The 19,913-nt window shown below is 38.4% G+C and overlaps 1 protein-coding gene across 1 annotated transcript in view; it reads right to left on the reverse strand.

The window, feature by feature from the left end:
- Nucleotides 1-7,318: 7,318 nt before the first annotated feature.
- PTGFR (prostaglandin F receptor) overlaps nt 7,319-19,913 on the reverse strand; it is a gene marked incomplete at both ends in the record, with an annotated part of 67,025 nt that continues 54,430 nt past the window's right edge. Inside the window, one exon of the mRNA XM_081224000.1 lies at nt 7,319-7,609. Coding sequence (XP_081080126.1) covers nt 7,319-7,609 — 291 coding nt within the window. The remainder of the gene's footprint in view (nt 7,610-19,913) is intronic.

Raw genomic sequence — 19,913 nt, forward strand, 5'->3', positions numbered from 1 at the left:
GCAGTCTGTGGTCCTTTGTTATAACGGCCCCAGCAAAATAATACACCTCCTCATTAACCCGCTTAACCTTAAGCTGGAAACTGTTGATGGTCACAGAAAACATATGGCAAACAGGAAAAATGATATTACATAAAATTATATTCTTTTCTGGAAAAACAATTGAAAGGCTGAGTCCTACTAATGATAGGTCTTAGTGGTATTGTTGAATACTAAAGGTAGTATTACTTTTGTGTGGTCTAGACAACTGTTTTCCATCCTGAGTTAATAATAGAGACCAGGTGAGCTGAGTGCAATATTTTAAAAAGCCTAATAGAAATCTACCCAAGATAAGACTTCAAGAACATAACTTTAAAAAACAATTCTGAAATTGCTAGCATGATGTTGGATCTATTGGTTATACATCTGGGATTTAAAAAGAAAAGTTAGATACCCATCTCACATGACATAAAAATATAAATTCCATGAAGACTACACAATTTAAAGATAAAAAACAAAATTTGAATTGTAGAAAATGACATAGGGGGATATATTTATAACCTTTGAGGACAGAAAGACTTTCTAAACAAGAAACAAAAGAAGGAATCCATAAAAGGTTAGTTCTACCTAAGTAAAAATGTAAAATTCTTGCATAGTGAAAGACACCTTCAATGCAGAAGAAAATGGCAGCCTGGTACAAAGGTATTTGTAACATATATCAAAAAGTATTAATACCTGCTATGGACTGAATTGTGTCTGCCCACCCCCCAAAATTCCTATGTTTAAGCTCTATCCCCCAATGTAATGGTATTTGGAGATGGGGCCTTTGGGAAGTAATTAGGTTTTGATGAGGTCACGAGGGCAAGGTCTTCATAATGGGATTAGTGCCCTTATAAGAAGAGACCAGACAATTTGTTCTCTCTCTCTCTCTGTCTCTGGCATGTGAGGATACAGAAAGAAGATGGCTAGAAAGAGAGCCCTAGACCAGTTATCTAACTGACTGACACCTTAATCTTGGACTTCTCAGACTCCAGAACTGTGAGAAATAAATTTCTGTTGTTTAAGTCATCCAGTCTATGGTACTTCATTAGAGCAGCCCAAGCTGACAAAGATAATATCCTTAATATACACAGTCTTCCTGCAAGTCAAGAGGAAAAAATGAGTGTATTAAAAATAGATAAAGGTCAGGAACAGGAAATTTATAGAGGAAGCACAAATGACTAATGAATGTATGAAAACATGCTCATCTTTATTAGCAAAGTGAAATGCAAGTAACCTAAAGGATGACCTAAAATATGCTTTATTTTTGCCAATAAGATTGGTGACAATAAAAAGATTGCTGGAATACACAGTAGATGATGTCAGGAATAGGGCATCTTCTCTTAGAAGAGAATGGCTGCACACACTGCACAATTTAGCAATGCATATGAACATTGAAAATGAGCATGTCTTAAGCCAGCAATTCCACAACATACACACACACAAAGTAGAATGGTGTGCATATCAAAATAGCATTATTTGAAAAAGGGAAATAACTGGAAACAAAAACAACTCTCCTTCAATAGGAAAATTGTTTATTTAAGTTATGGCACATTTAATTATGTAATACTATTTAGCTGTTAAAGAAGAGTATTCTTAATATATTGACATGGACAATTGAAATTAAGTGAAGAACACAATAGATGTCTCATTTTTTAAAGCTAAGATGATGTTGGTGTATACTAGTGTTGAATTGCCTCCTTTAATGTGGGAAAGGTAGCACTGTAACAGCAGGATGCACTTTGTTAATTTGGAGTTTACCAATCAGACATTAAAAATAATTCAAATGAAATTAAATATGAAACTCTAAGACTGAGTTTACATCCTAAGTAAAAATGTAAAGGGCACTTCAAATCCAAAATATAGTTCCTTTAGATTTCAATAATTCTACCTTTCCTTTTTATGAATAAGATGTATATAAAACAGTATTTTCATTATTCTTTCACAAACTATCTAGATTATTAACTAAAAAGTATACTTTAACAAATATGAGATTTTTGATAATGTAAAAACCTTCCAACTATTTTTTTTCATAATTGCATATCATATCTTTATCATATTACTTTCAGTTGATATTTTTGCAGGGCAGAAAGACAGCTCTGCTGGAAATTCTTTGCAATAACTCCCTACAGAATCTTTGAACAGGACACTTGGTATATATGAACTTACATCTCAAGATTCCTAAGATTTAAATTTAACCAAGTCTCTGATTCATTTCATATACTGTCATGTTTGGGTTCAAAATGAATAGACTTGGAGAAAAAGAAAAGAAATGTAGTTTAATCTTGTTCTAGTGCTATTATACTACTTTGGGTTTTCTGACAGTTCAATAAAATTCAATGGCAAAGAGTATATCAAGGTATCAAAATATTCAATTATAAGGAGACTGAAAATTCAAAGGCAAAAATAAATTTCAAATATTCTCATCTATTAGAAAAGCAACTATTTCAGACAGTGTTGCAACTAAGCTATTCTTAGGCATTGTACAGAAAGGTCCCACTCCCTGCATTTTTAAGAACCAAGTTTTTCACTTTTTATTCTATGGTGTTTTGTTTTGTTTTGTTTTGTTTGTCATCTAAAATTTCTATTAATTTCAAAAAGCTTGTGGAATATATAATGGCATTCATTCTGTCTTATCTTTATAGATTACAAGATTCTTAGATTACAAGCTTCTTAGGTGAATGAGATCTAAATGTTTTTAATCCCACGATGTTTCTAAATAAAAAAAAAAAAAATTTAACCTGGTTCCAGTTTGAATGCCGTTAGAAAGGCAATAATGAAAAAAAATTACCTAATGTGGAAATCACTAGTGCTATCTACCAATTATTTTCAGTTCTCCTCCTGGACATTTTATAGTATTGCATTTACCTGCCCGCTTGAAGTTAGTGGGGCATGTTATTTGCTTTGGCCAGAAATGTGTGAGCAAAAGTAATATGTATCACCTCCAGGTGTAAGCTCTAAGAGCCAGTGCATGATTCACCAGGCTGTTGTTCCGTTTAGCACTGCAGACAGCAACATATAAGATGATGGCTGCTTTGTCCCCTGAGGTCTCTGAGTGGTTACGGTAAGCAGAAATCCCCTTCTGAGTGGACAGCATCCACAGGTGAGATACAAACCTTTCTGGGTTTATGACACTGAGATTTGCAGGTTGTTTGTTATCACAGGTATACTTGGGCCACTGTGTTTTGGAAATGATCAGATTCCCATCAGAATTATGACCTACCTACATAAAATGAGGCACAGGTAAAAGAAAGAAAGCAGATGTCACAGAAGAGTGGACAGGAAAGGGATAGCAAAACGTAATAATGGAAAACAAGCTGAAATTCTTCCCATCTAATAGCAGGTAAAAATGGAAGTTTAGGTAGGTTCAAGAGTTCCAAGTTTTATATGATCTTCCTAAAAATAACCACTCTTGATAAACATTAGTCCAAGTTTATTTTTTAAAAATCATTTGTTTAAAGTTTTAAACTAGTCAAAGCACTAAAATTACATGAATTGCATACTGATGGAAGCCACAAAATACACATATCACTCTTTACTCTCTTATACAATCCAACAAGTATGAAGAGAACAAAATACATTTATTCACGTAACACATTTCATCTACTGTTAAAATATGTCAATAACAAGTTGAAGTCCAACACTATTCTTTACCAGGTGGTAAAATATTCTGACCTCCAGATGAAGAAGAAGGAAAATGTACACTCCCATCCTTTATATTCTCACCTTAGACAATTAATTTAGAGCAATAATTGTGATATAGGTGATGCTAGCAATAAGTTTCACAAAAAGTTCACTTTATTTATTTAACAAATAATCTTATTTGGATTCTAAACTCAGATTAGCACAAAACTAAAGTAATTTTTTCATTTTAAGACTGAAAATAATCAAACAAGACCATATGTTTTACAAGACAGATATATCTGTGTATGTATGTGTGTGTGTGTGTGTGTGTGTTTTAAGTATTTTCCACTTCAGCAATACAGATAGTTAGAAGCAACTTTCTGCCTTTAGAAAAAATGTCTAAAGAACATATTTCTATCACCTAGTTAAATCCATCAGCAAAAAATCTGATGTTTTGGGATACACTTACAGCTAATTATGAATCAGCATTATCTGTCTCTGCATTCACAAGCATAAAAACCCATGTGCTGTTGGGGGTTTTTTGATCTCATTTTTTTTAGAGTTCACTAACATCAGAAAAAGTCTGGTATTTTCAAGTAATTTGCCTAGAGTAATATAATTACCCAGAAATAATTTGATCAAACTGCATGTGAAGTTGCCTAGCTACTACTTAATCCAATGAGAAGGGAAATTCAGTTACTCTGATGGTCTAATGATAAATTTTAAAATAGAGTGTAGAACTTCAAAACTGGCAAACTTGCTGAACACTATTTACTTTGAACAAATATATGAAAGTTATTGGTAGATGCTCCATTTATTATTCCTTATATAATAAATTGTCAAACTACACTGAAATACATATAATGACAGAAATAAAATTCTGAAGTCAGATATGCATATTGTTGTGTTCACTTTATTTCATTTTCTGTGGACAAAAAAGCCTAACACAATGTAAACACACATATTCTTTGACTAATTGTTTTTTCAATTTTTGGTGTTTATTTTTTGAGTTTAACAGCATCATAAAACCAATTTAGTTACCCTAAACCTACGCTCAGATAATAGAGATAACCCTTCCAGGTTATGCAGAGAATGACCACCCTGTCACTTCCCAAAATCTTGCATGTTAAGCTCATACTCTCCCACACATGGGCATGTCACAATATCTCCTCAATGCAGACACACATGGCCAGAGTGACATCATGACCAAGGGTCATGAAATAGAGCAACAATTCTGTCATTTGAGTAGAAGCCACAAGGAGAAGAGGCCTAAAACTCTGAATGAGGGTTTCTCCTCCACATCTCTCCCAGATCAGGCTCTATGGGAGTGTCTGCTGCAGCGTGCTACCCAGCCTGAGAAGAAAGGATGGAGCTTTGGTGCCTTGTGCCTCTTCTCACAAAACGCCAACACTCTCTCAAGCAACTGTAGGAGATACATATCTCCTGTAAACCATCTACAAGTTCTTTTAGTCTTTAAGTGCTCCTAAAACACATGAGAACATGTATGTAATACAACAACGATAACAAACTGCAATGGCTTTTTTTTAAGTATATACACTGAAGATATATATATCTTAAAATAACCAGTATGTAATTGCCAGTTTAAAAATGCACAAAAACTTCGCACATCCATGCTCATTTGCACCAAGAAATTCTTTCCAGTTTTGGCAAGTATCAAGCACCTACTCGGTACTCTATATATGAGAATGACCTGCATTTGTATGATTCATCATTTACTTGTCATAAACTAAGAATATCATATGCCAGTGTGTATATGTATGTTGCCCTACTTTAAATTCATTGGGGAAAAAAAAGATAGTTGTCTTTAAGTCTTCACTGAGGCTATTTGCTCAATTTCTTTTTTTTTTAATTTATTTATTTATTTTTGGCTGCGTTGGGTCTTCGTTGCTGCGCACGGGCCTTCTTTAGTCACGGCGAGCAGGGGCTACTCTTCGTTGCGGTGCGCGGGCTTCTCATTGTGGTGGCTTCTGTTGTTGCGGAGCACAGGCTCTAGGCGTGCGGGTCTCAGTAGTTGTGGCACGCAGGCTCAGTAGTTGTGGCACACGGGCTTAGTTGCTCCGCAGCATGTGGGATCTTCCCAGACCAGGACTTGAACCCGTGACCCCTGCATTGGCAGGCAGATTCTTAACCACTGCACCACCAGGGAAGCCCCAATTTCTTTTAATGTATTCATTAGAATTTACCAACATTGACCAAAGTTAACAATAACTTCCAATGTAAATTACCAGTCAAAGGCAAAAATCTGTGAAAATAATAATTTAAGTCTAATTGAACTGCACAGATTTCCTAGAGAATCTAAAATCAGTCTCACGGGGAAGATTAATTTTAAAACAGACCCCAGTTAATGAAGGGACTCTTTTTACAGAAATGCATTTCCCTATTATAAGCAGAACTAGCTACGCTATGCTGTGATAGACCCACTACATTTTGAATGATTACTAAAATTCTTTGGGTTAAGTTATACAAACAAGCAAAAATAAAGTTTAAAATATCACTGAGAAATTTGGGGAAAGATTTCAACCCTTGATCTCTTGGTTAGCCATTATAAGGGTCTCAAAATGCCTGCTAATTGCCAACCCTCTCCTTGGCACTGGTAGCACAGGCTTTAGAAGATGCCACATTACAGATTTAAGGAGCCCTCTGAAGTTCTTTGTGTGTGTAAGAGAGGGTGTGTATGTGTATGTGTGTGTGTGTAAGTGGAAAGAGCCACGTTAGCTGCAGGTGGTCTTTGAATATTATTCTCTAGAGGTTGTGTTTCTTTTGTTCCCTGACATAGAAATGACACTGTGTCAATGACTCTAAAGGTAAAGTGCATTTGCCAATGTTCTTTGCACCTATCACTTGGGGTTTAAGTTCTGTTTTGCATTATCTATGGCAGAGCTTCTTAGGAACTGCTATAATGAATGTCACCTATACACGTGCTCACAGAGCCTTTGTTTCTCTAAAAATTATTGACTATACACTAGAATTTTCAGAGGAAATGGTGATTACTTGAAAACTATGACTTAACAAGAATATCTTCAAACAACACTTGACCTCCATAATAATAAATGCAAGCAGTCATATCTGTCAAATATGACAAGGATAGGCTCATTCTAAACAGGCTCACAAGATCAGTCAAACTGACAGCCACACCTCACGTACGTGGAAGTCATTATAAAAAGCCACAACGAATCCACTGTGACATGACAACACACTAATTGAGGCTACATAATCTGGGGTAAAACAGACCAGATCAAAAGAGGGCGCTCCGCTTCACTGTGCTTAGTCTATAAGGAACTGCTATAGAGCAGTGACACCCCCAAATAGCCATTTCACTGTACAGGTAGTAAGCCAAGTAAATGCTACAGGCTTCAAGAGAGTCACTTGTTCCAAAAGCATCAATAACACAGATAAGCCCCAAATTGTTTTCAATTTGACTCCTGTGGCATTATTTCATCACGTTTACCTCCAGTTGACAAAAACATGTGAAAATGCACAATTATACAGTTAATTTAACAAATTTCAAAAGCCAAATCTGACAAAAGTGCCCCCCAAACTATCTGGCTGAGGGTTGATTTTTCCAGTTAGGCTTTCTATATTTATACATTAACTGAAATATTGCCAAAACTTTCCTTAATTTGGTCCTAGACCTACACTGATTTACCATCCTACTGAACTAGGTGCTTGTTTGCTGAGTTACTTTCTCTGTAACTGGTGACTCAGAAATAGCAGCAACCTTTAAGGAATTTTTAATGGAGCTAAGCTCCCAAACATGTAAGCTGATGATATGTACTCCACAACAGCGTCTGGTAAATGTGTAGAGACTCTTAAGGACAGCCTTCCGAAGAAGAATATACACCCAGGGATCTAAGATTTGATTCCATGTTGCCATTCGAAGAGTAAAAAGGGTTCTTTCACAGGCACCCATAAAATCTTGCCTATTCATTCCAATGCTGGCCATTGTCACCTGCAAAACAAAATACGGAAATCAGCTGAGAGACATTTTCTCAGTCCTATAGTTTTGTTTTTTAACATCTTTATTGGAGTATAATTGCTTCACATTGTTGTGTTATTTTCTGCTATATAACAGTGAATCAGCTATACATATACATGTATTCCCATATCCCCTCTCTCTTGCATCTCCCTCCCACTCTCCCTATCCCACCCCTCTAGGTGGTCACAAAGCTCAGTCCTATAGTTTTTTAACTGAACAAACTACTATATGCTATTCATTTCACTTTCCACAAAGTGATGTTATTTTGCAAAATACTGAGAAAAAGAAATGAACAGTCACAGAAACATTGATGTAGACATCTGAATCCTTTGAATTCAAATTGACATCAGAACTACAAAAATGTTAACTTATCTAGCAAGTCAAATGTGCACAAATAGGTATGTGCACATATACGCAAGAGAGGACAAACACTGATCCTAGTAACAGACCTTTTCTTACTTCTGGGAAGAGAAAATTCAAAGCCAACACACATTTGTAAATTTCAATGAAAAAACTAAAGTTTATTTATGCAAATAAAGTATAGATAAGCTAAAGTTTGGATAAACTATAGAGTTTTAAATTTTTTATTTAGAGCATCTGATACTAATTTGCACATGGTATGTTATATTGTTCTGGAATGTTACTTTTAGAATTTTCTGCTTGGTAACTACAATGATACCAATGTTTTCTCTTTCATATTCCCTTTCCTTCATCTCTTACCCTAACCTTAACTTAGCTAAAATATTCCAAAATGCAATGGGATTTCCTAAGGGCTTTGAGGAAATGGGTTCCCCTCTTCATTACCATTGAGACTTAACAATAACAATGTAGATTTTGGTCTCATGTGTCCATTTCCTGACCACTCATGATGTTAAAGAGATCATTTTGTAGAATAAGTTCCATAAATGGTCCCAGCTATAGGTTAGAACTAGTCTAATCACTGAGCCCAGCTTTAACTTCTAAATGAACAACTGCAGAGCAAACAAGATATTTTTGAAAACACCTAGGATATAAAAACAAATAACAAATAAATGAACAAAAGGTAAAACTGAAAACTTAAGGGAGACAGATTATTATGCCACCAGGATTAAGAGAAGATGTAAAAGCCTAAAACCCAAATGAAAAGAAAATCAAGTCTTCTTGGTCTTCTTGATGGATCATTATCAAGAAGAAATATCTTAATTTGGCCTGGTGATACTAATGGTTGAAGGAAAAATGTCACTTACCAAAACCTTCATTATCTACACAACAAAGTAGAAACTCCTTAATTGCCTTTTTGATGATGCATCTGAAATCCTCCTCTAAACCTCATCTCTCCTGCCAACACCCTCTGCTCCAACCGCTGTAAAGGCCTCATCTGTCCCAAATGCACCATTCCCTTCTGAACTTTGGCTTGTGTAAGTCTCTTCATTTTGAACTTCTACTCCCCCTTTCTCTGCCTGACAAACTCCTACGCATCCTTCAAACCCCATGTCAAAATGGGCTCACCTCCATGAAGCTTTCTCTGGCTTCACCAAGATGAATTAGCAAGTTGTGCTGCCCCAGCACCCTGTCTATACCCAATTGTATCACTTGCCACACTGTCTGATAATTATGTATTATCCTGTATATCTATGATCATCTCTTCTTTGTATTTTTATTTCTAATAACTGGTACAAAGCTGATACCTAAGATGTTCTTAGTAAGTGCTGAAATGAATAAAATTGTATTAGTTTTATTCATTGAGGCTATTTCTAGAAGCACAGCAACTAGTCATCAGAGAAACATCTGCTCATCCATCACAGAGGTCTAATATTTTGAGGCTTAGAATGCTTCTAAAAGTTTTAACACAACACCATCCACTAGTAAATGATTCCAAGCTGGTTTGTTGCCACTAAAAGGAACAAGATCTTGCAGTCCACACAGATCCTTTGGGAAATGGTTCTTTCCTTTATGGGTCCTTTTGTAGGGGAAAAATGTATCAAAGTGCAGGCTTCATGATTCTCTAGCTAAATAAGGCCGGCCAAGTTTCAACACAGAGAAAATTAGTCCCCATACAATAGTACCTGGGTCAGGTTCAGAGTCCTGTATCCCTGCTCCCCAAGTTAGCCAGCAGGATTGAAGAAATAAGCCTATATGAGCCCTGTTCCTCTCAGAAGAAAGCAGAGCCAAGCCCCAGTTGGCTATCGGATTGAGATATCGGGTTGGCCAAAAGTTCATTCAGGTTCTCCATAACATCTTACAAGAAAACCTGAACAAACTTTTTGGCCAACCCAATATTTTCACTTCATGTTTTTTCTTTATTCATCAAATATGTGTTGATTACCTGCTATGTGCCAGGAAATGTGCTAGGCACTGAGGACACAGTGGCAAACAAAGCAGACATTCCCTGCCCTTATGGAACTTAAAATCTATTTGCTGAGTTTTGGGAGGGTTTTTTTGGTTCAAGAATGAAGGAATCAATCTTTCTCTTGCTTCATGAATATTAAGTGAATGCGTTTCCTATTAATGACTAGGTGTGTTCCTGGAGATCTCAGAACCCAGCCAAGACATGGCTCTGTGTAGTCGGGAAAAAAGATGCTTGGTGCAATTGCATGGAACAGCTGGGCCTAGTTTAGAAACAACCTGAAACTAACACAACATTGTTAATCAACTATACTCCAATATAAAATAATTTTTTTTAAAAAATGCCTGAATTACATGACACACACTTCTCTGACTTGACTCTTCTCCCTCCCTGCAAGCAGCAGTGTGGTCACCAGCCGTGAAAAGCCATTGAGTCCTCTGCTGAGGGCAGCCGGTACTCAGGCTTCTCTCCAGAACACCAGAGCAGTGGCCAGGCATTCCATCTCTCTCCCTCCCTTGACCCCCAGCCCCAACCTGGAAGAGAGGTTGCTTTAGGGCCTAGCTTGGGAGAAGCACCAACCACTTACCCACCAGTAAAGATGTGGATGGAGTGTTCATGTTAAAGAAAGATCATAGTATATTGTTGACAATAGTATATTATTGAAAATTCAGGACAACCAAGTATGCAACAAAGGATAAATTATGGTAATTTCATGTAATGGGAAAAAAATGAAAGCATTGATGTTTGTAAGATTCAGTTTGTAAGATTCAGTCTTAATTTTTTTTAAAGCAAGTTACCAAACTTCGCTGTACGGCACGTGCGGCATCTTAGTTCCCCAACCAGGGATCGAACCCATGCCCCCTGCAGTGGAAGCAGAGTCTTAACCACTGGACCGCCAGGGAAGTCCCGCAAGTTACCAAACTGTATTCACTGTATGATCCCAATTTTGAGAAGAAAACAAAACATAATTTTGTGCATACATAGAAAAAAAAACCTGGGGTGTAGTTCAATGTTTTCCTTTGTTAACTCCAGATAGTAGAACTACAGAGGATTTGGATTTTCTCCTTTGGTTTGTCTCTAATTTACTAATTTGTTGGATAGATTGTGCATTGCTTTTGTAATCTGCATCTTTTTTTCCCATGTAATTTGTTGAAATATACAGGCGTACCTTGTTTTATTGCTTTTAGCTTTATTGTGCTTTGCAGATACTGCATTTTTTTCTTACAAATTAAAGGTTTGTGGTAACCTTGTGTTGTCAGGTGATGGTCAGCATTTTTTTTTTGCAATAAAGTATTTTTAATTAAGGTATGTACATTGTTTTGTTAGACATAATGCTATTGCTCAGTTGATAGCCTACCGTATAGTGTAAATATAATTTTGTATGCCTTGGGAAACCATAATTTCATAACTCATTGCGATATTCAGTTTATTGCAGTGATCTGGAACCGAACCCACGATATCTCCAAGGTAAGCTTGTACTATGGTACTAAAGAATCAGAGCTATTGTTAATCATTTATGAATGTCTATGTGTATGTGAGAGAGGTGCTGCAGAATTGCTGGGGAATTTCAGCCCTTATAAGCCTGGTAGAAGGTTGGGAGTTGGGGTAAGAACAGGAATGTCTACCATTTTCCCTAGGCTCCATCAACATCCACCTCACAAGCCCTGAAAGCATTCTTCTCCAGCCAGCCCACGGGAACTTGGATTCCAGAGAGCCGTGCACAGATTCTCATCACACACGCAGCCTTTCATCTAGGTTCTAAGAGCTACCCGACACGTAACTATTGTGTGTTATTTTCTAAAATATCTTCCATTGGACCTTGGCAGGTTACAGTTGGTCATCTTTGTTTATGATTAGAATTCTAACTGAGAAGTGGAAAGGCCAACTGTTTGGATACTCTATGAAAACATAAGTGAATTAACCTGATACTTCTCAAGACACTCAACATTAAGACAATAGAGAAATAATGGAATCAAAGATGTGTATGGGCCAGAGTGTTTATGTTCATTGCTAGCTTCAAAGAGCATAACAGACAGATGTTACAATACAATCTCCATTTATTTGGGCTCCATAGTACAATTATATCAACTGTTAAGGTCACCAAATTAATGAATCTACCAGGCTACTTTACTCACAGATAATAGAGCTCATGGTCACTAAAGTTTTGTTCTGGAAGTTACTCCATCATCCCCTACCCTAAGTCTGTATATTTGTTGACTGGTATCAGCACTCCAGTGGCTGTTCACAATTAAAAGCAATGGTAAATTCAAGAATTATAATTCTGTTCCTTTGAGTAATCACGAAAGTAAATCAAGCCAGCAGTGAGTAGTTTGAGTGTCTACTACATCCAGGCCTTGTGGTAGATGCTAGTGATGCAAAGAACAATATTTAGAGAAATCCCAACATATGATATATTTTGCTTTGTCTAGTTTTTACTTCTGTCTCTACCACTAAAATATCATCTTTAAGGCATGTATTTTTATCTGGTTCTCTGCTGTATCCCCAGCACCTGGCATAGAGTAGGGTAGGCCAATATTTGTTGAATGAATTAAATGAATGAAGTCCCTATGATGAGAGACTGACAAGAAAGCAAACAGTTATAATTTGTAAGTAATATAATAAAGACATATAAAAGGTAACACAGGCAGAGCTATTTGCTGGTACATGATCACAGATGCAGTAATTAAAATAATGAGCTTTTGCAATTTTTCTAGTACATCAAAACTTCATTTACTCAGACTTCACTAATTTTGAATTTTGTTTCTGCTAAAGTTTGTATTTCTCCTTGGCACCATTTTTTAAGGAAATTTAAATGAATACATAATAAAAACATTTCTGGTAGAATGTCCAACTTCTTTAGATATGAGGCCATTTTCTAGCATTTTATTAACATCTATTTTCATATGAACAGTGTCTATGACAACTATACATTGTTCTCATCTAGTCACTAAAGCAGGTATTTTCACACATAGATTTCTTTTCTTTTTTTTTTTTTTTTTTTTGCTGTACGTGGGCCTCTCACAGCTGTGGCCTCTCCTGTTGCGGAGCACAGGCTCCGGACGTGCAGTCTCAGGGGCCATGGCTCACGGGCCCAGCCGCTCCGCGGAATGTGGGATCTTCCTGGACCGGGGCACAAACCTGCGTCCCCCGCATCGGCAGGCAGACTCTCAACCACTGAGCCACGAGGGAAGCCCCTCACACATAGCTTTCTTATTCCAAGCAGACCATTCCTTTCCTCCTTTCTGTCCTCATAAAAGACTTAGTTCAGGGACACTTTCTTTGGGGACTGAAAGCATACACAGAAGTACAGTTCACTGATTTGCAAGTTATTGTCTCTTATAGCATGGTCATCCAGAGACTGATCTTTAGGGTTGGCACCTGAATAACCACAGAGATGAGGGCTAATTGTGATTATGTCATTACAACCCAGTCTTACCCGATGATGACAATGGTCCATCTGGAAGCTTTACCAAGGAACCATTTCATTACATCTCCAAGTTTGAGAAGTTCAATCTATGTGATAATTTGGATAACTAGTGAATAAAGAACCAGGTATAGATGAATGATTTTTAAATGTCACAGCACCTATGATTATTGCAAATTAGAAATTTAATTTAATTTAATTTAATTTTCATTTAAATTGCCTTAATGGCAATTTTGGAAAAGGTACATTATATAAATCACTGAATCCATCTCAGTACAACAGGTAACTTTTAGAATTGAATATATTTGTGGTGATCTAACTCTAGCATTTATTCTTAAAATAGAATATTTTATCTCTGCAACAATGACTACAAGAACTTTGAGAAAAAAACTTACTCTAGTGTAACTCCCAAATAATAGATTTTTTTTTAAGTAACAAATTGAAATGTAGAGGCTCTAACAGGATATATCTTTCAACTATGAACTTTTCCCATACCTGAATTTTATAAATTTCTACACTGTTGAATATAGAATCATTTCCTATTTATTGAATACTCATTAAAATTAAGACAGTATTTGCACATGGTGAATGATTCAGAGATAAGTAAGACAGAAATATTATAGTTCAGGGAGAAATGGACAAAAACATGTGGTATTTCTTATACCACAACTCTAGAACAGCTGTGAAATGTTGTCTACCCCTAAAGTATACATCAGTGCTGCAAAATACAAACACACGTACAATAATATTTTTTTTCTGTTTGATGTGTTGATAGAGGATTAACCAATGGTCCGATTGACAGCACATCTTTGTCTCTGCCTAAAGACATTGACAGTTACAAAGAAGTGAGAAAACAGGGCATGCTGTATCAAATAGCTCACCCTAGAATGGGACTGTCCTAAATCATAATATTTTGTATGCATCTTTGCTGCTTCATGCCGGCTGAGGAAATCAGGTTCAAAATGAAGAGCAGGAAAAATTTTCAACTGAACAGTACATAGAGAAGAAAAAAATTATAATACTTGAAAAAACAAATATTAATCTTTCTAGAGAATGTTCATTTGTAGAATCCGTGTATTTTCATTTTCTATTCCAGTATTTTCTCCCAGGCCTGCACTTTTTTTGAGTCTGTTTAGAGGGAAAATTTATGCCAGAACTCCTAGGACTAATCGTCCATGTGGTCCCCTGCTGCTAGGCCTTACAAAAAAAAAAAAAAAAAAGTTGTATTTTTTTTCTGACACTTTTCAAAGGAATAAAATACAGTCATTTATCCCAGAATACAAAATATAACAAAAAATTTAAATAAATAAAATGTTTATACACACACACACACACACATATACATGTATATCACATGTGATTTCTTTAAGGAAAAAAATATAGGAAATGTGAAATGAGTACAATCAAAAGATATGTTCTACAAACCAAATAGAGATTGTATTGAGCTACAATGAGAGAAACTTACTCATAAATGAATGAGAACAAACTATACCGTTAAGAGAACATCTTTATTACAACTGCAGACTCTATCATAGAACTGGACCACCATCAAAACACAGGCCAGGGCTTCCCTGGTGGCTCAGTGGTTGAGAGTCCACCTGCCGATGCAGGGGACGCGGGTTCGTGCCCCAGTCCAGGAGGATCCCACATGCCGCGGAGTGGCTAGGCCCGTGAGCCATGGCCGCTGAGCCTGCGCGTCCGGAGCCTGTGCTCCGCAACGGGAGAGGCCACAACAGTGAGAGGCCCGTGTACCACAAAAAAAAAAAATACATGAAACACAGGCCAGCATCAGGCCATAAGAACTGATCTTCCTGGCAGTTATGGGATCCTAAATCATGGGAAAGGCAAAAAGTCTCCTGTAAACCAGAGCAACATGCTATGCCACCTATGAGTGAGATACAGCCACAAATAATAACAACTAAAATTAGAACTGAGTACTGCCCTGTGCTAGGAAAGCTCTTTTTATGTATTAGGTCAAATAAACCTCACAATGACCATATGACATATGTACTATTGTTATCTACACTTTACAGTTAAGGGAACTATGGTTCAATAAGATAAAAGACCAGTCCATGTTAAGTGTCAGGGCCTGAATGAAAGCATGTCCAGGGCCTGTCCTTCTAATTACTACACCAGACTGCCTAAGGGCCCTGCAATTTACTTGCTCAATATTCTTACCAAACTTCACTCTGGAGAGTAATCAAAGCTTCCTAGGGAGTGGGAGACACTGAGAGAGACACTTGCCTGAGGGAACAGAGATCTCACCGCAACCAGGACTGGAGAAGGCGGCCCCTGGAATCTGCTGCTCCAGCTGACCTCTCCGTCCACCCTGAGGCAGTGGTGGGGATGGAAGAAGAAAGCAGGGCAGGATTGAAGCCCTGTTCCAGTTGTAAAAATACCTGAAGAAGCCCTTCTCTTTTTCCCTTCAGATTAACAGATATATCCAACTTGCCCCTATGAGAGGCCAAGAATAAGGCAGAGGCCATAAAACAAGGTTTAGGATTGATGTCTCTCAGTCAGAGGGGTCCGAGGTACTATGCTAAAGTTTCTTGGCCCAAATCTAGTCATGAGCTACAGTAAATGATTATGTGTTTTTGTGATCACTACCTCTAAGGCCTACGTTCATGTTTCAAAGAAAGCAAAAATATAATTTAACTGATCCTGAGAGAAGGGAAAACAAAATGTGCTTCATTTATTATGTACACATGTACCTGTCTACATCACTTCACCTGAGAAGACAGAATCACAAAATCTTAGTGAACACAGGAAAGTTTCCTTTATCTAGTCCAGTCTTCTTCACAAAGCACAAATTCCTTGCAAGTGTCCTTAAGTAACTAGTGGGAAAGACTCAGCACTACTCATGAAAGAATCTCTGCCATTTTAGGGCTTCCCTGGTGGCACAGTGGCTGAGAGTCCGCCTGCCGATGCAGGGGACACAGGTTCGTGCCCTGGTCCGGGAAGATCCCGCATGCTGCAGAGCGATAGGCCCGTGAGCCATGGCTGCTGAGCCTGCGTGTCCGGAGCCTGTGCTCCACAACGGGAGAGGCCACAAGAGTGAGAGGCCCGAGTACCACACACACACACAAAAACTCTGCCATTTTAACTGTGTGAGTTGTTGAACATTCTCTATTATCACAAGCTAAAATTTACTCTATGTATCTTAATGTTTCCTCTCCGGAGCATCATAGAATAAGTGCACTTGTTTAATGTCAGCCTTTCACATACTTTAAAGATAGCGCTGGCCTTATATTTTCTTCATTTCTTCAACTGCTCCCCATACAACACAGTTTGCAAACTCCTGGCTGTCTACTTCTTATACCCTAGTTTCATTCTTCCTTTTAAAAATTGCACTGGTCAGAAATAAAATTAACATTCTATAAATGGTCCAGTAATTACAAAGCTCAACGGAACAATCATTTCCTGTGATCTGGACAGACTACCTACCTGTGCTTCCAGGAGTATGTCAGCTAGTTTCTCCTTGGCATGCAGCCTATGAATGGATCCTAACTCCTAGCACATTATAGAAAATAAGCTTCTTACTTATTAATTGTACTGTTAGTGAATATGTAGAGTAAGATAATCTTCACTTTTCCCTGCTTGTTTCCAAATTATTCACACTTAGATGTATGAATGTATAAATATATATCAACATATTCATACATCTAAATATATGCAGAGTTAGAGTCACAGATTTATGACTCTGTCTAGATTTACTTCATGGTATAAACATCCAGTTCCAGAGCCTCATATGTCAAACCTGAGGCAGCACCAATGCATACGCTCTTTGATCCACTTTGATGATGTCCCTCAAACCCACATCCTGCTCCCTCTTCAGTGTCCTATCACTTAAAAACCAGAACATTATATTACAGGCTCCTAACTGGTCTTCCAGACTCAACTTTTTTACTTATTCATTTATCTTATTTCAATTTCTTTATTCTTTTATCAAATATTTCATAAATGCCAAAAACATGTCATTTTCCTATCTTTCCCTCACTGGGAATGACCTATCCTTCTATCCTTCCTACCCCATCTTCTCCAGGAAGCCTTCCCTAAGCTCTCTATAGCTTGGTAATCTCTCATTCTAAATGCATTCACATCATGCTTGACACCACTTCATGAGCATTGACAGACATAGTATCAGTGCAATATGAAAAATATAATGAGATAAGGTCAGTATATGTATAATAGTCCTTCAATTATATTTTAAGTGCCTTGAGGGTAGGAATTATGTTTTTCACTTTCTCAAATCCTTCTCCTCCACCTTACATAGGACAATAGGGAAAAGACTCCCACAGCTTAGGTGAGAAAGACAAGAAGAAACAGGCAATTTCAAGAACAGAAGTTCAGAGATTTAAGCAGAAAGCAGGCCTGACAACCCCAGATCCATGTCAAGCATTCAAAGTGAAAAACAACAGACATAAAAGAAAGCTTATGTGGACATGTGTTTCAAGGAATGCCTCAGATATATGAGACCATTAAATTTTAGTCTGTCCAAAAGTGCTTATTTACTTAAAGGGACCTGGTTAGTTACACTGAGTTTTAAATATTTAATTTTTTTAAGCTTAGAAATCAAACATCTCCCCAGAAATCTTTCCTGTCCTTAGGGAAGGGTCATAGTCTCTGGTCAAAACTGAGAATGATATGGGAGGGTGAAGAGGAGAGATACAGATGCAGAGATTTCCACTGGCCAGATCCCAGAAGGACTTGGGAGCTTGGAAATGGGAGGCAGGGGGAATGGGTGCATTCAAGGTGCTACAACAGAAACTTCTCTGCCTTAGAGGTTAAAAATCTTGTGCCGATTATCACACTAAGTGAGGTAAGTCAGACAGAGAAAGACAAATATCATATGATAGCACTTATATGTATCTAAAAAGATGATACAAAAGAACTTATTTACAAAACAGAAATAGAATCACAGACATAGAAAACAAACTTATAGTTATTAAAGGGGAAAGGGGGAGAGGGATAACTAGGGAATTTAGGATTAACAGATACACACTACTATACATAAAATAGATAAACAACAAGGACCTACTGTATAGCACAAGGAGCTATATTCAATATCTTGTAATAACCTATAATAGAAAAGAATCTGAAAAAAGAATATATATAAGAGTATATAGAGTTAGTGCACCACGGCTAGCCCGGAGGGAGTCCGGGGAAAGGGTCTGGAGCTGCTGAAGAGGCAAGAGACTTTTTTCCCTTTTGTTCCCTGGTGCGCGAGGAGAGGGCATTAAGAGGGCTGCTTGGGGAAGCGCCGGTGACAGGCACGAGCCGCGGGTAAGGCACGGACCTCGGAGACGGGCGTGGGCCGCCGCCGCCGCCGCCGCCGCGGGGCCTGTGTGCGAGCGCGGGTCACTGTCCGCCCCGCCTTCCGGGGGGCCTGTGCACCCCGCCACTGCTGGGGTCCCCGAGACCCGGGGACGGCTTTCCCGGGAAAGCGCACGGAGCGCCACGGGCTGCTGCAACGTCACGCCGGCCTCTGCCGCCGCAGGCCCGCCCCACACTGCGCGCCCCTCCCTCCCCTCTGCCTGAGTGAGCCAGAGCCCCCGAATCAGCGGCTCCTTTAAACCCGTCCTGTCTGAGCGAAGAACGGACGCCCTCCGGCGACCTACGCGCAGAGGCGGGGCCAGGTCCAAGGCTGAGACCCGGGAGCTGTGAGAGCAGAGGCAGGGAAATCTCTCTGTGCAGCCTCGGAGGCAGCGGATTAAAGCTCCACGGTCCATTTGATGTGCCCTGCGTCTGTGGAGTGCATGAATGGACAGCGAATCATCCCAAATTGAGGAAGTGGACTTTGAGGACAAGATTTAAGACTTTCCCCCCTTTTCCTCTTTTTACAACGAATTATTCCAAATTAAGGAGGTGGACTTAGAGAGCAAGATTTCAGACTTCTCGCCCTTTTCCTCTTTTTACAACGAATTATCCCAAATTGAGGAGGTGGACTTGGAGAGCAAGATTTTTGATTTTTCCCCCTGCTCTCTTTTTGTGAATGTGTATGTGTAATCTTCTGTGTAAGATTCTCTCTGTATAGCTTTGCTTCCACCATATGTCTCAGGGTTCTATCGGTCCGGTTTTTTTTTTTTTTTTCAATAATTACTTTCTAATTTTAATAACGCTACTATATTTCATACTTTATTCTATTTTACTTTACCTGCTCTTTCTTTTTTTCCTACTCTCCCTTCCTCCCTCCCTCCCTCCGCTCCTCCTTTCCTTCTTTCTTTTTCTTTCCTCCCTCCCACCCTTCTTCTTTCCACTTTCTTTTTCTTTCCTTCCTCCCTCCCTCCTGTCTTTCTTCCTTTCCTTTCTCCCTCCCTCCCTCCTTTCTTTCCATCCTTCCTCCCTCCCTCCCTCCCTCCTTTCTTTCTTCCTTCCTTCCTTCCTTCCTTTCTTCCCTTCTTCCTTTCTTTCCCTCTCTCTTTCTTTCTTCTACTAATTCTTTCTTTCTACTTTTTCTCCCTGTTACTCTGAGCCGGGTGGATGAAAGGCTCTTGGTGCTGCAGCCAGGAGCCAGTGCTGTGCCTCTG

The sequence above is a fragment of the Mesoplodon bidens genome (genome assembly GCF_964165515.1).
Source record: "Mesoplodon bidens genome assembly, chromosome: 2".
NCBI classification, from domain to species: Eukaryota; Metazoa; Chordata; class Mammalia; order Artiodactyla; family Ziphiidae; genus Mesoplodon; species Mesoplodon bidens.